General features: G+C 52.1%; 1 protein-coding gene across 1 annotated transcript; it reads left to right on the top strand.

The window, feature by feature from the left end:
- Positions 1-4,717: 4,717 nt before the first annotated feature.
- On the top strand, positions 4,718-17,871 carry SPATA31F1 (SPATA31 subfamily F member 1). The gene is made up of 2 exons (XM_087953945.1): positions 4,718-4,933; positions 6,466-17,871. Exons 1-2 carry the CDS (start codon positions 4,718-4,720, stop codon positions 17,869-17,871), a joined length of 11,622 nt encoding a protein of 3,873 aa, XP_087810071.1.
- The last annotated feature ends 1,706 nt before the right edge of the window (positions 17,872-19,577 follow it).

The following is a 19,577-nucleotide window of genomic DNA, read 5'->3' as shown; positions in this document are numbered from 1 at the left end:
ACAACACAATCATTTTAGAATCACGGAGACAAGAAACTGCTGCTGTGCTTGTCAACACGCACGAGCAGAATCCAACCCCCTTTTGCTTTTAATGCGGCTCTTCCTCCCTTGGACCCACCTGGCCCCTCCTCTGAAGAAGACAGGTGTGCTCTCCGTCTTTGGCACAAATGCCCCCATGGATCCCCCTGGCCCGGGCAGAGGCTGCCAGTGCAGAAGGGGGAGGGCTGCTGGCAGGGGAAGGCAGCGCCTATCAGATGGCGAGGGGGCCTTGGTGCTCTCTGAGCTAGGTAACATCATCAGTGCTAATACTATCCCCTGATGAAGTTACCTAGATGGGTCATGAAACATCTGCAAGGAAACCGCCAAGCTCAGAGGGCCCCCGGGACCCCCTCATGTCAACCCTGAGCTACAAATATTTTCCTTTATTTAGATGGGGCGATGCCGGGCTTAGTGTTGCAGGCAGCAGTGGGATTCCAATTTTTTTTTTTTAAACAAGTTTTATTAATTTTTTCAAAACACACAAATCATCATTATCCATTACATGTTTAAACCTTTTTCCATTATAAATTTAACAAGTCAGATAAACTATAATTCTATTTTAAACCATTTCCATATAAACATACAAAAACCTCTTATCCAATTTCTCTTTATTTCTCTTTACTCTTATTCAATTTTATTATTATTATTTCATCTATTTCTTTCTGACTTAGTTACCATTATTCTCATTCTATATTTCTGCAAGGTTTTATTAATTCTCCCAAAAAAAAAAAAAAACATATACACACAACACATAAAACATAAAAAAATCTTTTGGAAAGTAACTTGGACCCAGGTATTTCTTTCTTCATGGACTTCAATTATATTCATGCTCATCTTACCTATCATTACTTATTTTATTTACCATTCTAAATCTTCTATATTAACTTCTCCACATATTTCACTCTTCTTAATTCTATCTTAATTAATCATCTTAATTTGAATCATTATATTTGTATCTTTTGTCCACTCTTTATTGTCCCTTTGTCTCATTCCTTTTAAAAAAAAAAAAAGAAGTTTCTCCTGAAATCACTAATCAGAGTATGATGCCTTTCTATCTCCCCCTAAATTAATCAAATAAACCTTTAAAATAGCACCCAATACCCAATCCGATTTTGCTTGGTACATTCTATCTAAATAGTACATCCAGAATAATTAAATACATAGTTAAACAATAGATCTGAATATTAAAAACAAATACTATAATAGAAATTTTATAATAACATCAATGCCATAATCTTATTAAACTCTTTAATTAAACCTCAATATTCTGAACCTCCCCTCATATTATTAAATTCTAAAACCAATCATTATTAAACATTTCACCATTTTAATCTCTTATCAACTCTTAAACCATTTAAGTTTTCTATTTCTAATACAATACTACAATATCATCTTATGTACCTTGCAAAATCTTTTGAAAAAATACTTTATCCTTTATCCCTAAAAAGATTCCTTTTTTCCCATTTAATTTCAAAACTTTGTAGCTTTTCTCCACTTTTTCCCTTCCTTTCTTCTCCCAACAAACCTTTCTACCCCCACTTCTTCTAGCCTCTGCCTTACTGGCTTCCCTTCTCTGTCGTGCTCCTTTTCCCTTTTGTTTACTATCATTATATTGATTTTGCACCTTATTTTTCCCTTTCTTAAGTGTTTTTTAAATCTTAAGTCCTTAGTTTCTCTTCCTTTCCCTCTTACTTCTTTCTTGGTCGATTTCTGAGATTTATTAAAAATGGCTTCCTTTCCTTCTTCTTCTTCTGCTGTTTTCATCTGTTGTAATGTTTGTTGATAGTTAATAAGCGCCATTTCTAAAAAAAAAGGAAGGCTTCTTTCAAACCAGCTTTACCATTTTTTTTGCTTGTTCATAATCTTTTCTCAGTTCCTCAATAGAAGGAGCCATTATAAATCTTTTCTTTTCTTTTCCCTTCTTTCTTCTTACAACAACCAGAATATTCCAAAGAAAAATAAAACAGTCCCAAAGTTATCAATCAGTCCAAACCAAGGCAGAGTTCTCACTTTCTCCTCCTGGGGTAGTATCAATCAGAGACAAAGAAAGTCCAAATCTGTTTCTTAAAGTCTTATTGCAATATATTTTAGTCTTCAAATCCTTAAGGCATCTCCTCCAACAATCTTAGCATACAAATATTTTTTTTTAGTCCTCTCTTCCCACTCATCGCTTAAAGCCAGTTTTCACCTAAAAAATAGGTTTCTTAATATTCACTTATTTATTCCATAGGAAAAGAGGGTAAGCTTTCCTTTCAGCACCATCAAACTGCCGCTTTTTCCTCTTCTAGAAGGTATCATTCAGAAAGTCATACTTTTCAGGAATTTTGTTAAATATGTCTTAGAGTCCTAGGAACCAAGAAAAACTTTCTCTTTTCAAAACTTTCTCCACTTCCTCCTGCGCATTCTTACCTGGCTGCCAGCTTCTTTGTGGCGGCCATTACGGACCCCGCCGCTGCACCGTCCTGGGAAAAGGGGTTCTGCCGGCCGGGAGGGGGTCTGCAACACCCCAAACCCTTCTCTGATCCCCCCTACCTTCAGCTGCCCCTGCAGGGGCCTAGCTCCGCACCCGTCCAGATCGGAGCCCCAAAAGCGGCTAGCGCAGCAGGATCGCGCAGCCGCGAATCCCTGCCGCTCGCTAACCGACAAACCGGAAGTGGTGGGATTCCAATTTTTTGACAACTGGTTCTGTGGGCGTGGCTAGGTGGGTGTGGCCATGTGACTGGCTTCTTTTTTTGGCAGCACTCCCACCCCCCACATTTTTGGGGCCTTCTGGGCCTCAGGGAAGCCTCCTGGATGAAGCGGTAACACAGCGAGGGGAATCCCGGCACAGCTGATCGTCAGAACAGCTGATCGTCGGGAGGGGGAAAAAAAGAAGAAATACCTTAAGGAGCGACCGGGAGGGGGAGAATGCAGTCAGCGACGTTGGGCATGCGCGATAAGGACTGACTGGGCGGGGAGGGGTGGGGTGGGGAGGGGAGGGGAGGGGCCAGCCAGGGGCATGATTTGTCAGTTCTCCCAACTGCGCAGAATCATAACAACCGATTCTATAGAACTGGTCTGAACCGGTAGAATCTAACCCCTGGTTGTAAGGGTCGATTTGGCTGCCTTATTAGAGCCAGGGCCCAAAACGGTGTCAGGACTGGAGGTCTCCTCTTCCTGGCCTTACCTTAAGGAGGAATCTCCAGTCAACCAGAGCCACCATCCCAGAATAGCCGGCTTTCTGGAGACCTCAATCACCCACCACAGAAGGACTTTAACCAAAGGCTCCTCCCTCTGGGATGATTCGAAAGGCTGAATTTGAACCCCAGGCCCTCTCTGATCCGAGGATTCTAAGAAGCCCCTTCGGCAGGGCCTGTTAATGGTATGAAGCTGCTTTTCTAAGTTAGGGGATTTGCCCACATGTGGACCAAGGGGGCATTCAAATTCTGGGCAATGTGCTCTTATCTGGCCTGGTCAATCTTTGCTGCTTCCAAGTTTCAGGTGAGGTCTGTAGGTGAGTAGAAGATGTGTTTATTCTCCTTCTCATCTCTGTTGGCCTTAAGTGATGTAAATCAGGGGTGTCCCAACTATGGCAACTTTAAGACCCACGGACTTCATCTCCCAGAATTCCCCAGCCATCCATGCTGAACCTTCCATAAGTCCAGGAGACAGTTTAGTAGACCTCAAGTTTGCCTTTACTTTGAGTTTGGATTTCCCTCTGTAAGGCTTTCAACCTCTAGTTCAGGGGTATCCAACCTTGGCAACTTTAAGACTTTTGGACTTCAAATATATATATATAATTTGTGCAAATATATACACTTAATCTATACATTGCTTATCTTAAATTCCTTCATTTTCCATCTGTCTTATTTGTAAATATGCACAAGAGATAGAATTGTATGAGACTGATGTCACAGAACTGTTAATGTAATGATTACCTTTTGTTTTTAAAAGACATAAAAGACTAATAAAGTTTATTTAAAAAAAAAAAGACTCGTGGAATTCAATTCCCAGAATCCCCCAGCTTCAATTCTGGGAATTGTAGTCCACAAATCTTAAAGTTGCCAAGGTTGGACACCCCTGACTTAATTCTGCGAATCAGGTGTGTTTCACTCATCAGCTCTCTTCCTGTCTTTAGCCAGTTCTCCAGCTCCAAACCTGCTCTGAAGTTGAGATGGAGGTAGATGTGAGGAAGCTGAGACGAGACTCACCCAGTGGTTACACCACGCTCTGAGTCCTAGCGGGCACGCTGTGCCAACCTTGGCTCTTCAGGAGGGACCTGCTGATCACGGCTGGCTAAGGATCGGCTCTGCACACGCCTGGAGCCCCTTCTCTTCCCGCCAGGGTGGTGTCCTCCACAAGCCATGTCTTCTGCTGCAGAGAACCCAGCTGCTTCCAAAGGTTCCTTCGGATTGTTGGTTCTAGAAACGAATGGAAAACAAATCCTTTGTGATGCAGTGTGGAATGCTCTTCGTGGCCAACGCAGGAGGAGAGGCATGGTGGAGAAGGGAGGCCCCCCAACACTCGAGGCAGTGGTGGGATTCAAATAATTTAACAACCGGTTCTCTGCCCTGAGGATTTCTTCCAACAACCGGTTCACCAAACTGCTCAGAAACTTAACAACCGGTTCGTTCCAACCGGTGCAAACTGGCTGAATCCCACCACTGGCTCGAGGGGTCTTCAGTTCGGGGTTGCAAAGATGGCTCCGCCTCCCCCCAGCTGCGTCCTTCTCCCCCTGGACGGCTGCTTCGCCGTGTGCAGCACCATCACTCTGGCTGTGCTTCTCTTCCTCGCTAAGAGGAGCCCGGGAGGACGCTCGGCCTGGGACAAAGGTTTTCTCCGGGCGTGGAAAAGAATTTTGCCTTTGGCCACGGAAGTGGAAGCCACCAGGGATCTCCCCCCCTGGACATGGCCGGTGAGTCCCTCGGCCCCCTTTAGGGCTGCCCCACTGAGCAGGCCCCGGGAGGGGGCCTTCCAGCATCGGCCTGGCTGTGTGGAGGAGATGCTGCAGCACGAGGCCTTAACAATGTCAAGGAATGGTACCCACCCCTGGGGAGAAAGGCCCGGCCAGCTGACTTTATTTGTAAGGGCTGATAGTAGCCAATTTCAGGTATGGAGTATTGGCTTGCATTCAGAGCGGGGGAATTAGAATTGAGGGCTTAGTAGCCCCTGCCACATGTTACGGTTTAACACTGCGGAAAAATAGCCAGCACTTCAGAGAGAGAGGGTGGGGGAGGGAGGGAGGGAGGGAGAATATGACAACGACAATAACAATAACAGAGTTGGAAGGGACCTCGGAGGTCTTCTAGTCCAACCCCCTGCTAAAGCAGGAGACCCTATGCCATTTCAGACAATAACATCTTTTTGAAAACTTTTAGTGATGGAGCCCCCACAACTTCTGGAGTCCAGCTGTTCCACTGGTGAATTGTTCTCCTTAATTCCAGATGACTTCCCACCTTGATGAGTTTCCATCCATTGCTTCTCGTCCTGCCTTCCGATGTTTTGGAGAAGAGCTTGACCCCTCCCCCTTCTTTGGGGCAGCCCCTCAGATATTGGAAGGCTGCCATCATGTCGCCCCTCATTCTTCTCTTCCTTAAACAAGGCGTACCCAATCCCTGCATCTGTTCCTCATATCTTTTAGTCCCCCTAATCATTTTGGTTGCTCTTCTCTGCACTCTTTCCACAGTCTCAACATTTTTTTAATATTGTGAGGGAGGGAGGAGGGAGGGAGGGAGGGAGGGAGGAGCCTCCTGTTCCTGGAGAAAATCTATCTAGGTGGCCACCCAAAGTCAACCCCAACTTAGTGGATCATCATCATCATCACAATCATCATTCCAGTGACCAGGATTGAGAAGGGTTTTCCACAAACACCCAGCCAGGGAAAGGAGAACATCCTGGTCAGCCTCCTCCCAGGGAGTAACTGCCTTTTCTCCTGTCTTCCTGGTAGGATCATGATCTGGAAAGCAGAGGTCCACCCCACGAGGCAGTGATTCACCGAGAGGAAGGTAAGCCAAGCCAACCCAAGCCAGCGCACCCTAAAAGTGCCAGAATTGCCCGATCTGGCAGGGAGATTCTGTTACGACGTTTATATTAGAGGCCCACCAGCCTTGCCCGGACTCCAGACACGCCATCTTCTGCAGGGCCTTAGAGCTGATGGAGGCTGCTGAGACCATCCCCACGGCTGAACCAAAGGACACGCTTCCTGCACCAGGCCTGGAGGTTCTCCAGAAAGGCTAAGAGTTTCTTAGCTGGGGGGAGGGTTGAGCCCAGGAGGTGACGTTCCTGGAGAAGCCAAACATGGGCGGTATTTACCTAGTTTGGGTCACGAATTGTCTTCAAGAAAACAACTAAGCCCAGAGAGCACCAAAGACCTCCTCCAACGGCATTTTCTTTGCCTGCGGGCACAGTTTGTGACACTGCAAGCCGTTGTGATACAACATCAGGCAGGAGCTACAATATCTCTCTAGCATTTCTTGTGGACCAAATTCCCTAAGGGACCTCTTAATCCTCTTCTTCCCTTGGGCAGGTACCACTGGCCGGGAAGAAGAGCCACAGCTCCGCCAGTCAACCTGGAAAGAGAGCGGTTGCCCTGCCACCACCATCCGCAGACTTCTGTGTGACAATGCCAGCTGTGTCTTATGCGCACATGCAGCCAGGGAGGCGGAGAAGGTGGTGCATATCCAAAGACTGGAGCCTGAGAACCTTGTGCTACGCAAACCATCCCTCCCCACCACCTCTTATGTGGAGCGCTCCAGCCTGCCCGCGGTTTCTGGTTTGCAGGGCAGCCCCATCTCCTCCCGGAGCAGGAATGAACCCCCTGAGATGGGGCCCCTCAAATACAGCCCAGCAGCCTCCCCTTTACTCAGGAAGAGGCAACGCTTTCCCAGAGATAGACCCCAGGAGAGGAAGCCTCTCCCTTCCCACTCTCCAGGTACAGACACCTTCCCAAAACATCACCCCAGGTGTCCTCACCTCCGGATGGCCAGTCGAGGGAAGAATAATTTTCGCACCCTTGATGAGCAGGAGGAAGATGAGCCCAGCAGTTCTTCAAGCGGGTCTGAACCGCCTTACCCCAGCAAGGCAGGATACGGCCCCTTTTCTGGGGTCTCCAGGGTTTACCGCCAGAAGGACCATCCGCTTTGGGGACACCAGAAAACCTTCCACCGCCATGAAGATGACGGGTCCTCCAGTGATCAGGATGCCTCTTCTAGCAGCGGAGAAGACCAGAGGGACAGGCCGCGTCTCCTTTCTGAAGAGGATTTTCTGACCGCCTCTCTGACTTCAGCTGGACCCGGCAGCTCCAAGAAGATGGTATTTGTGGCTATCGAGCTTCCGTTTGTATCTGAAGCGGTTCTGGAGAAGTTGGAACGACATTTGGTGGTGAAGAGGATGCAGAGCGCGATGGGGCTGCCCGTGGTCCTCCTCAGGTCCCTCAAGGCCTTTTTGCCATTTGCCCCCAGTCCCCTTATTCGGTGGCCCCTGAAGAGAGAAGTGGTGGTGGTGACCAGGCCTCAGGTCCTCCCATTTAAGAGTGTGGCCACCAGAAGGAGACTGGAGGAGCATGTGAGAAAGAGGGCTCACCTCAAGCACTGGCAGCTGCCCAGGAAGATCCAAGGGGCCCTCACGCACATGCAGACTGACTTTCACCCCGCTGTTCCTGGGGAGGGAGGGTCTGGTGGAGAAAAGCCTCCAAGCTCAACAAAGCGTCCCCATTTAGCCTCATCCCCAACTAGAGACGCAACCTTGGACGATCTTCCCCGTTCCAAGCCCAGATTCCGGGTTCACATCAGGAAGAAATTATTTCAAATTGCCCAGGAGGCCTTTCCTAAACGAGTGGAGGAGTCCCAGAAAATGAGCGCCTCAGAGGAGAAGAAAGTCGCCCTCCCAAAACTGATTGGATTATCCCAGAGGAGCCCCCAGGCCCGTGGGGGGCCGAGCCTGGGTCTTCGGAGGAAGGCGGACAGCGTGGAGATGAACATTAAGTGCAAGCGCATCCAACTCTTATGGCAGCTGCCTATTTTCTACTCCCAGTCCATGTCCAAGATGGCGCCCTTCAATCTGCCAGTGACTCCACCTCAGGGGTTTTGCCCCTCTGAGTTTGGCCACACACAGACCCCTTTTTTGCCCAGCTCTCAGCGGCAGCTCCTGGACTCCCATGTGCTCCGGAAGAAGGTCCAGCACCAGTGGGGGCAGCCCAAGCTTCTGCAACAATCCCTGGGGCTCTTCCTCTCAGCTGCACCGCCAGCGGCCCCCGTCAGCCCTGCCACCGCAAAGGGTCCCCGAGTGGACGTGAAAGTGGCCCCGAGAAGCACGTTGCCCTTTGTCCCCTCGGAAGCCAACAGGCAGCTGGAGGACCACATCAAGAGGAAGATCGTCGAGAGGCAGTGGGGTGGTCCCCAAAGGGTGATGAAGTCTCTCCAGATGTTCATGCCAATGCCCCCCAGTGGGGCGAAGGTGGCCAGTGGGAGCGAGAAGGAGAAGGCTGAAAAGAGGTCACCGTCTGGGAAGGACCCAGGTCTCGGCAAGCTCCCCCATGTCCTTCAGAAACACGTGGCCCAAAAAGCTCTTGAGATACACCTGGGAGGGGCTGGTCCATTTTCCACACTGCTTCAGGAAGCTTCTCTCCAAGACAGAGGAGGCGCCCTTCCCAGAGTTATCTCCCCTGGGTCAAGGACTTTGCAGCTGCGGCCCAAGGAGCTCCCCTTCATGGAGATGGTGGCCCTGGAGCATGTTGAACTCAGCATCAGGCACAAAGACTTGGCTCACAAGTGGGGGCTGGTCACTTGGTACCAAAAGTCCCTCTCTCACCTGTTCACAGGTGTTGAATTTCAGGTCCCCCCTCCTCCCTTACCCAGAAGGGCCCTTGGGTTGGACATCAGCTCCTCAGACACAGCCTTCATCAGCCGAGGGACCCGAGGAGACCTTGAGTGGCATGTGAGAAGGAAGAAAATGCAGCACACGTGGGGGCTGGCAAGTCTCGTCAAGAAATCCCTGCAGTTATTTTTGCCAGCTGCCCCCCACTGGCACGTTGCAGGGCACACCCAGGTGACGACCCTCCCAGCCGAGATCACTTTCCTCGGAGGTGCCAACATACACGAGCTGGAGAGGAACGTGCTGAAAAGAATCGTGCTGCAGAGATGGCACCTGCCCAGGAGGCTCCAGGAGCCAGTGAAGGTGCTTGGCTCAGAGAGGGCAACAGGCCCAAGTCAAGAGACGAAGAAGCCGAGGACGACTGTTCCTTCCCCACATCAGCCTGAGGCCTTCCACCTGCCGCCAGAGGGGAAGGCCCTGAAGGCGGTGAAGATCTGCCTGGAGAGGAAGCACATGGAGATAAAGTTGGGGGTGATGCCTACCGTGGCCAGATTCTCTTGGCAGCACGCAACCCTCACACCCAGGCAGCCCCTGCCCAAGCTGATCCCTCCTGGCTGTAGCTTCCTCCAGCCCAGACGCTCTCTCTTGCCCTTTGAACACCCAGAAGACGTGGTCCAGATTGAGCAGACCCTGAAGCACAAACGGTTGATGTTCCTCTGGGGACTGAGCACCCGACACCTCGAAGCCCTTGGAGGAATGATGCCAAAGGCACCCGGGCAGCCTCTCCAACCCAGGCTGGCCGACCGCTTGGTGTTCTCGGAGGCGAAGGCCCCCTTCCTCCAGGAGGAGGTCAGAGGAGCCCTGGAAGGACACGTCCGTAGGAAGTGGCTGCAGCACGCGTGGGGGCTGCCAGAGGTGATCCAGAGGTCTCTCCGGGGCTTCATGGAAGGAGCTCCCTCACCAGGTGCCCAGCAAAGTGGGACTGAAGTGCAGGTTCTGCACAAGGACTTGACTTTCCTCCCTCGAGATTCCCGCCGATCCCTGGAGCTCCACATCCATAGAAGGAAGTATCAGCACCAGTGGGGTTTGCCCAGGAGGGTGCTGGAAGCGATGAAGGGGCTGGGGGCTGAGTCCATCCTTGGTCCTCAGCCCAAGGAAATGCAAGAGGCAGGTCAGAGTCAGCTGGGCTTGGGGAAGGCCCCCCGGCCCCCATCTCCAGGGGTGGTGTCCCCACCCCAGACTCTGTTCTTTAGGGGTGAAGTGGAGAAAAAGATCCAGATGCTCTTCCTTAAAAAGTGTGTGGAAGTGCACACGGGGGTCTTCCCAGGGGTGGCCAGGCAGTCCTGGCAGCACCTCCCTCCTTCCAGAGCCCCCCTCCCCAAGCCAGCTTCCCCAAGCGCCTGGACCCCACAGCCACGCAGAAGGTTCCTGCCCTTCGTGCTGGACGCTGGCCGGTTGGAGTTAGCCATTTTGCGCCACCGCTTGAGCTCCCTTTGGGGCCTGGGAAAGGTCTACGCGGGAGGCATAGCTGCCCTGCAGCCCAAACTGCCCTCCAGCCACAGAAGACCCAGAGGAGGAGAAGAACTCTGCGAGGAGCAGGCCCTCTCTTTCCAAGTGGAGGTCCGAGAGGCCCTGGAATTGCACGTCAGGAAGAAGAGGCTGGAGCATGAATGGGGCTTCCCCAGAGTCATTCAGAAATCCCTGCAGGGCTTCATGGAAAGAGCTCCTGCCCAACTCAGCCTCCAGAAGATGGGCAGCTACGCCCACATCCGATGCCAGGTCCCGGCCTTCCTTCCTCCAAGCACCTGCACCCACCTGGAATCCCACCTCCAGAGGAGGTATCTACAGCGACAATGGCATTTGCCAGCAAAAGCTCTGGAGTCCCTTAAGCTTCTGCATCCTCGGCTTGAGTTAAGCCCACCTGACTTGAGGAGCAGTGAGGATGGGGATATTTTCCCCTACTGTTGTGGCCAGGGGGTGGTTTCTGAGCACCCCACTCGGGATCTTGGATATTTCCAACCAGGAAGGGACATGGAAACTGCTGGCTCAGTGGAGGGCACCCCACAGCAGGCTGAGGTTCTGTCTAAAATAGACTCCAAAGATGTGGATCAACTTCAAATCTACTTGGGTAAGAAGAACGTGGAGGTCCAATTGGAAGCCATCCCAAATATTGCTGACCTTGCCTGGACCCAGAGCTCTTCAAGCCAACGCCTCCCCAAGCAGATCCCTCCTGGCCTTGGAGTATGGCAGCCCCGATCCTCCTCCCTGTCCTTCTTCCGTGCAGGGGAGATGGAGCGGATCGAAATGGCCATTCGCTGCAACCATCTCGTATCCTTGTGGAGCTTGGGAATGAGCTACGTGGATGTTCTGAGTGCTTTGCCGTTCACGCCGTTCTCCAAGCCTTTCAGACTGAGAAGGACCAGCATTGAATTCTCGGAGGTCCAAACGTTATTCCTCCAGGAGCAGGAAAGGCAAAGTCTAGAAAATCACATTGTGAAGAAGAAGATCCACCACACTTGGGGCTTCCCGGTTCTTGTCCAAAAATCGGTGAAGGCCTTCATGCAAGAACTTCCCATGCCACTCACCCTGCAAGTGAACCTAATTGAGGTCCATGTGATTCACCGGGAGCCATCTTTCCTTCCCCAAGTTGTCTCCAGGTGCTTGGAGTTCCATGTTCGGAAGATGAACTTCCAGCGGAAATGGGGGATACCCAGGAGGGCATTAAAATCCCTCTGGATGCTCAGCCCAACAGGTGAAGATACAGAGCTGCCGAGGCCACCAACGTCTCATCTTGATCAAACCTGGAGGAATGTCCCCAGAGGTCCTAGCTTGGAGGCTGCTTCAGTAGGTTGGCCTGGAGGAGCACGGAGCAGAGAACGGGACCTCAGGAGGGGTGTTTTAGGTCATTTGGACCCTCCAAACCTGAGGAGGCTACAGCTTCATCTGGCTAAGAAGCATTTGGAGATCCACCATGGGACTCTTCCAACCATTGCCAAAGCCTCCCTTCAACTTGCAGATGTCTATTCAAAGCAGCCCCTTCCTAAGCCGATCCTTTCTGGCCAGGGGCTGCTACGGCCTCGCAACCTCTCCCCCCTTACTGTGTCTCCGGAAGACAAGGATCACTTGGAGTGGGTGGTCCAGAGAAACCATTTTGCTTTCTTGTGGGGGATAGGCCTGAGATACAAGGGGCCCCTTGCTGGAATGATGCCCAAATTTACCTCTCCATCCCCCAGGCACAGGCTGGCGCAGACGGATTTCTCCGAGACGCAGGTGTTCTTCCTCCAGACGGAGGACAGAGAAGTCCTGGAAGACCACATTAAGAAGAAAAGGATACAGCACATGTGGAGCTGCCCAGTTCTTGTCCAAAGGTCCATGGAGCTCTTCATGTTGAGTGCTCCTTTGTGCCTCAGCACCCATAAGTTAGAGCCCAACACCCGTATTTTGCTACATGAGGCGCACTTCCTACCCCCCAAGACCCAAACCCACTTGGAGCACCACATCCAGAGGCGGAAACTGGTACAGAAGTGGGGGCTGCCGAAAAAGATCCGGAAGTCTTTCAAGATCTTCCTCCCAAGAGCCCCGATTGAGGATCCCAAGGAACCTCTGGAGGGACCAAAGAATCAGAAGGGGAAGCAGCTGCCACCAGAATCGCTTCCAAAGGTGGCCTCCTCAGTCCCCTCTTCAAGGCCAACCAAGCAGCAGACCTTCCGTTTCCAGGGGGTGGAGACGCCATACCTACCAGACCAGGAAAAGGAGGTCCTGGAGCATCATATCAAGAAGAAGAGACTGCAGCACCAGTGGGGGCTTCCTGTTGTCATCCAGAGATCTCTGCAAGCGTTTGCACCTTCTCCCCTTGGACCAGCCCTCCCTCCAAAGAAGGCAGGTCAAGACATGAAAGTCCAGGTTCAGGGGCCACTTTTCCTCCCTCTGCATTCCCGGGAGAATTTGGAGGGTAGCCTGAAGCGGATGATCACCCGTCAGCAATGGAGACTTCCAAAGAAAGTCCACTACTCTCTACGGGCGTTCTCTTCTGCCACCCCAGCCCGAAGGCCACAGGCTGGTCAGAAAAAGGCCAAGAAAGACCACTTCAAAGCACACCTCAGGAAAAAGTCAGCAGAAATTAGCTCCCAGTCCAGGGCAGTCCCTGACATTTTGCTTCCTGAGTCTCTTTACAGTGAAAGGGGCCCCACAAGGACCACTCAGCCACCAGGGTCAACCTCAGCCATAAATGGCAAAGGACCGAACCAGAGAACTCCTCAAGCCGAGGCCAAAGACCTTCTGGAATGCCACATCCTACACAAGAAGATTTGTCACGAGTGGGGCTTGCCACGAATTGTGCAGAAATCTCTCTCGGCTTTCTGCCCACCTCTTCATAAGCCACGAGACGACCAGGGATCAGCTGGGGAGCACCTGGAGACCATGAGGGAAGATAGTGCCACCACTGAGGAGAGCATCCTCCAAGAAGATGAAAGCCAACAGGCGACAAAGGAAGAGGTGAGTGAGACTCCCCAAGACTCCAAAAGAGACAGCACCAAGGCCACGGAAAGAGAAAAACTGGCCCTCGCTGGTGGAATGCCAGGGGCTTCAGAAGAAATCATCTCCACTAGTGGGGAATCGCAGGAGAACAAAGAAGAAAGCGACAGACCCTTGCAAGGCACCGAAAAAGAAAACAGGTTCACTTCCAAGACTCCACAGCACCTCACAAAAACCAGCCCTGATGTTGGAAGTCCTCCATCCACAACAACGACCATTACTAGTCCACAGAGTCCACGAGCCTCAGAAGAAGCCAACACCACAAGCGAGAGGCCGGAGACATCTAAAGGAACAACTGTGTTGAGTGAAAATCTGCAAGCTGCAGAAGGAGCAAATGTGGCTGGATTGCAGTTTGATGATTCAGTGGCTAATGAGACTCCACGGTCTGCAGAGGCAAAAGGCCCATCAGGCCCAGGGAATGGGAGTGTGGCCTTTGAGACCCCACAGGCTACAGAAGAAAGAGGGGTAGTGGAGACCACGTTGGGGGGAGATACTGCAGCAGAGAATGGAAGATACTCCCCAGGCGCTGGTTCTCTACAGATGGAAGGAATCCATGGGGCTGCAGAAGAGGAAGGCTCCACTGTCCATGGTCTACAAGTTGGACCAGAAGACGTTACTTCGGACAGCCTCTATGCCACCAAAGAATCCACTGAGGAATTATGCATCAATAGTCCACAGACAGCTGAAGAAACATCCATTACCAGCAAAGGTTCCCAAGCCACAGAAGAAGTGGTTGAGTTACAGAGCGCAGAAGAAGTTGTTGAGGTGCCACCGGCCACAGGAGAAATGGCCAGAGCCAGAAAACTCCCACAAGATGAAGAAGATAATGAGAACGTGACGTCTCCTAAAGCAGAGACCACATGGAGTTCTGTCTCTGAGATTTCACTGCCTGCAGAAGGAGAGAGAGCCAGGGCAGAGAGCAGAGAGGGTGGGGAGGCAAAGGATGTTGCAGTCCCAGCCGCCGCTGAAGAGAGGGACTTTCTCGAGGGGCAACATGGGGAGAAGTCCCAGTCCATCAAGGATATGAGCCTTGCTGACGGCAGGAGGCCATCAACTACTGAGAACATCGTGGCTGTCAACGTGGAGGCAAATGTCCCAGATCAGACACTTCCAACCACGGAGGGAGGCGGGAGCCCACACATTCCACTGGAGGGGACCTCCTCTGGATCACTAGCTCCAGGAGCTATGGAGGAAGCAAACGCCCCCGATGAAGCTGCTTGGTTCCAAGATGAAGGAAACATAGTGGTTGGGGACTCACCAGACCCACCTCCAGACGGATCTCCAGACCTGAACCTGAAGGGGCAAAGTCTACATGCTAGAGAAGAAAAGAGCATCAGTCTTGGGGAAACCTCCCGTGGACAAAGTCCAGAGGAGGAGGAGGAGGAGAAGGAAACAAATCTTTCAAGGGAAAGTTCAGAGGCTGCATCCAAAGAAGCCATCACTTCAGACGGTCCATCAGGCAAAGAGGAAGGAAATACAGAGAAGGGACCCCTCTTAGCAGAAGAAGAGGGGAGAATCTCCGAGCGGCGTCTGCAGTGGGTCACGGCTGCAGAGAGACCTCCAGGAGAAGGGGGAACACAAGACGGAAGTGTGAGCTGCCCGGTCACAGGTAGACTGAGCCCCATGGCGGAGAGCCCCTCAGCTGCAGAGAGAAAGAGGGGGGATGGCAAGACCTGGGCACAGGACACAACGGGTCACACAGGAACCCCCTTTGGAGGAGAAGCGCCTGAACACACCCAAGAGTCCTTCAGGGACTTCCTGCCCCAGTCCAGATTTCATAGCCACCATAAATCAACCAGAGTGCATTTTCTGACAGCGGCAGAACCGGATTCTCACTCACGCCCAGAGAAGAGCTCACCAAACTACCGGTCTGAAGTGCGGCTCCAATTGGCGCCTGGAGGAAGAATTGGCTCCTGGGTGTCTACCGAGGAGCCCTCTCGTTCCTCTTCAAATCCTCTTCCTGTCGTGGAGGCATCGGAGGGAGGAAGCAGCCAGGAGATACAACTTGAAGAAGGCAACGCCAGAATCTCCCGCCCCAACGGAAGATCTTCATCACGTGATGAACCAGAGCTGACGGTTCCACCCGTCCCCTTGCAGGAGGGAATCCCAAGGCAAGACTGGCTCACTTTTTCTGAGCCAGAAGATTATGGAAGCCCATCACCGCTTCCTCCTCAATCCAGCTCTGACCAGTTTGATGCCAGCCCTAGAGACAACCAGGCTTCTGACACCTCAGAGTTCATCTCTTGGGAGGGCGATGCAGAATCTGTGCCGAGCAGTTCCATTGAGCAGTTGATCTGGGATAAAGAGAGCTTCTCACGGCAGCTGGAACGCGGCATGCAAAGAATGGCAAGACGCAGCGCATCGCCATCGGGACTGAGACCATCAGGAATGCAGCTGGTGGCCTGCTCTCCCTGTGAGTGTGGCGCCACAGTTTGTGAAAGAGAGGGAGATCAGAAGTGGGAGCAGCAAGAGGGAGCTTCCCCCGTGGCCAGAGATGCAGGAACCAGGTCCGTGGCATCTCTGGAAGACAACGAGACCCAGAGAAAGACCCATCGCGCAGGAAGCATTGTACAGGGTCTTCTCCCAGAGCAGGAGAAGCTTCTCAGACCTTCTGAAGTGGCAACCAACTCTCTGCTCAGGTCCCACGTCGTCCAGAGAGCCTTGGGTTCCTTCCTACTTCCTGCCTGTGTCATCTCCTCCTATTCCACCTGTGAGGACGTGGAGGTTCGACTCATCCGGCAGGCAGGCCGAAAGCACCGGCAGCGGTTGAGTGGCCAAATACCTGAGGAAAAGCCAGTTCTTGAGAAAGAGAGTGAGTCCCCACCAGAACGAGGGCATGGTGTTGGAGGTGGGAGACCACCCAGGTCTGCAGCTCCACATACTGGAGAGCCTAAGGATTGTGCTTACAGGAACTCGCGGCGGCTACCTGCACCTCCTCCATCCCCTAACCTGAGTACAACCAGTCTGGACCAGCAGGAGCACGAAGGTTCTCAGAGAACGGGCGAGACTTCAAGCGAGGGATCTGAACTCTCCCAGCTGTCAAGCAAGAGGTTCTCAGCTGTATCTTCTCTGGATGCAGGTAGTGAATTGCCAGCTCCCCCATCCGACTGGCTTCGGTCAGAAACAGGAGCAGAGAGCGGGGGTGAGGGTGGCAGTAGTCTGGTCCTCAGAGATGTCCCTCAGACACCCCACCAGCAGTCAACGCAACAAACTCCGACCTCTTTAGAGGACCAGTCCCAGTTCAGCACAGAAAGTGAGTGGGACAGAGTAGGGGACTGGGCTACTGAAGACATGGATAGTGAAAGCCTCACCATGGAGGAGGAGGAGGAGGAGGAGAACAGCCACCTGCCCATGGAGGAGAGGCCCTCCGAAGGGTCTTCACTGAAGGCTGAAGCCAGCTCAAGACCACCGAGTAAGAGTGCTTCATCCAGCCCCAGGAAGGCTAAGAGCAAAGGTCTCTCTATCATCGGCTCGATTCTGGAGAGGAAGCTCTCTTTGAAAGAGGGGATGGAGTGTTGGCTGCACAGCCAGGGCTGCCGGCTGACCACCTGGACAGAGGAGAAGAGACACGGAGTCCCCAGGGAAGAACAGGCGGCCGAAGGAAGAGCTGGTTTCTCTGAACACGTTCCAGAAGGAGATCCTGCGGAGAGCGGGAGGGACCCCCACCCTGCACTTCAGAGTAGAAAAACAGACTCTTCCAGGGTGGGTGGGACTCAGGTTCCCCAAAGACAGAGATTTCTAGCTGGGCGCCCAGGCTCCCACCACGGAGGCGACTCTTCCACAGGCTCCTTCTCCACGCGTTGTCAAGCGAGCGAGTCCTCCTCGGAGGACGACACCCAGGAGGAGATCTGGGGTCCGGAAGGAGCTTTGGCCTGGGACAGGATTGGGCTCAAGACCTCGACATCCACGGCCAGAAAGAGGCGGACTCCCAAGATCCAAGGCCTAGAAGGAGCAGCTGAGTGGGGGGATGGCGGCAGGACGTGGGGGCCCAGCAGAAGGAAAAGGAGGCTTGGCAAGAGGGACACCAGTGGCCGTGGGGAGGGCTCCTCCAGCAGCAGCGGGGAAGAGGGCCCCATCAGCGGCAGCGGAGGGCAGCTGGCCACTCCGGCTCAAGGGGGGCCAGCCAAAATGGGAGAGGGGAGGCTATGCAGGAGAAGGGAGGAGCCCCCTGTCTTGGAGAGGACCACGCATCCGCCCCTCCCTCAAGCAGAGCAGGACAACGGGGCTGGGCGGCCCACCCCTTGGAGGTCCCCCCAAAGCAGGGAGGGCTCCCCAGAAAGGGGCCTTTCCAGGCTGAGCCCCCAAGAAGGTCAGGTTGCAGGCAGGGAGGGGGCTCCCCTTGAGGGCCCACCAGAAGGCTGTGGGGTTTCTGGGGCCACAGCCCCCCCAGCCAGGCCAACGCACCCCCTTCCCCAAAGGGAGCAGTTCCGCAACCTGAAAGACAGGATCCGGTCGAGGCGGAAGGAGCTCTGGAGCTCCCCGGAGAGCCAGGACGAGAAGCCAGGATAGCTTTTCTTTGGAGCAGTTGTGGGTGTGTAAATAGTTTGTGTCATTTTTAAAAAATAAACCATTAAACTTTTTAATGTGGGCTTCGAAATGAGGCTGAGATGGCCGTGCGTGTTGCATTTCGCCTCGTGATGGCCTCTCCAGATGTTTGGCATTTTACCTTGGGGGGGTCTCCTCCCCCCCCCTTTGCATCTCCCCTCCGCTTCTTTGTCCCTGGAAGTTGCCACTGATGTCCTCTCAAAGGGGGAAGAAACCTCTTTTCCATCCACCCCCGCTGAGTTTCCAAGCTTCTCCCAACCGCTCCTCATCCTGTGTGCCTCGGGGACCCCCAATACTTTATTTATTTTTTATTTTTATTTTATTTATTTATTTTATTTTGATTTGCCAATTGTTTACAAGATAATGAGTATAAGTTTATACATAGTAGTGAATACATGAAATGGGTACATATAAGAAAAATAAAAGAAGAATAAGAGAAACAATAGGACAGGGACGGTAGGCACGTTGGTGCGCTTTTATGCACGCCCCCACAGACCTCTTAGGAAAGGGGTGAGGTCAATAGTAGACAGTCTAAGGTTAAAGTTTTGGGGGTTTGGGGAAGAAACTACAGAGTCGGGTAGAGTATTCCAGACATTGACCACTCTATTGCTGAAGTCGTATTTCCTGCAATCAAGTTTGGTGCGGTTAACTTTGAGTTTGTATCTATTGTGTGCTCTTGTGTTGTTATGGTTGAAGCTGAAGTATTCATTGACAGGTAGGACATTGCAATGTATGATTTTATATACCATGCTTAAGTCAGACCGAAGACGGCGTAATTCAAGGTTTTCTAGTTCTAGAATTTTAAGTCTGGTGGCATAAGGTATTCTACAACGAGTAGAGGAGTGGAGAATACCTGAGAATCTCCACACTTTCCCATTTTCCACACTTTCACACTTTCCTCAGCCCCCCCTCCCACTTGGGAGTTACCCTAAACAGGGGGGCAGCAATAGCCAGAGCCCTTAGACTTATATACCGCTTCACGGTCCTTTTTCCAGCCCTCTCTAAGCGGTTTAGAGAATCAGCCTCTTGCCCCCAACAATCTGGGTCCTCATTTGACCCACCTGGGAAGGCTGAGTCAACCTTGAACCGATGAGAATTGGACTCCTGGCTGTGGGAATGCAGAGTAAGCCTGAAACACTGCATTCTGACCACTGTGCCCCCAAGGCTCAGGGGAAGGGAAAAGAGAGGAAAGGAAAGAAGGAAAAGAGAGAGAGAGAGAGAAAGGACGGAAGGAAAGAAGGAAAATATTGCAATAGCACTTAGACCTATACCACTTCACCATGCTTCACAGCCCTCTCTAAGCGGGTTACAGAGTCAGCATCTTGACCCAACAATCTGGTTCCTCATTTTACCAACCTCGGAAGGATGGAAGGCTGAGCTAACCTTGAGCTGGTCAGGGCCAAACTGCAGACAGTGGGCAGAGTCAGCCTGCAATCCTGCATTCTGACCACTGCACCACGATAATTCAATAACAAAATAACAGAGTTGGAAGGGAAATTCTCCTCAATTCCAGGTCGCTTCACTCCTTGATGCGTTTCCATCCATTGCTCCTTGTCCGGCCCTCAGGAGCTTTGGGGAATAGGTGGACCCCCACTCTTTGTAGCAGCCCCTCAAATATTGGAAGGCAAAGTCCTTCTTTGCTCCAGACTGGACATTCCCAATTCCTGCAG

The sequence above is a fragment of the Notechis scutatus genome, chromosome 2, assembly GCF_049901735.1.
Source record: "Notechis scutatus isolate UNSWTSFEM ecotype Mainland chromosome 2, rNotScu1.2, whole genome shotgun sequence".
Taxonomy (NCBI): domain Eukaryota; kingdom Metazoa; phylum Chordata; class Lepidosauria; order Squamata; family Elapidae; genus Notechis; species Notechis scutatus.
This window is presented reverse-complemented; position numbering and strand designations above follow the sequence as displayed.

What these genes read in the sequence shown, in the direction of transcription:
- SPATA31F1 (XM_087953945.1), top strand. Translation starts at nt 4,718, where the DNA reads ATGGCTCCGCCTCCCCCCAGCTGCGTCCTTCTCCCCCTGGACGGCTGC. An exon ending in TCCCCCCCTGGACATGGCCG is followed by an intron (nt 4,934 to 6,465) that starts GTGAGTCCCTCG and finishes AACATCAGGCAG; the next exon opens with GAGCTACAATATCTCTCTAG.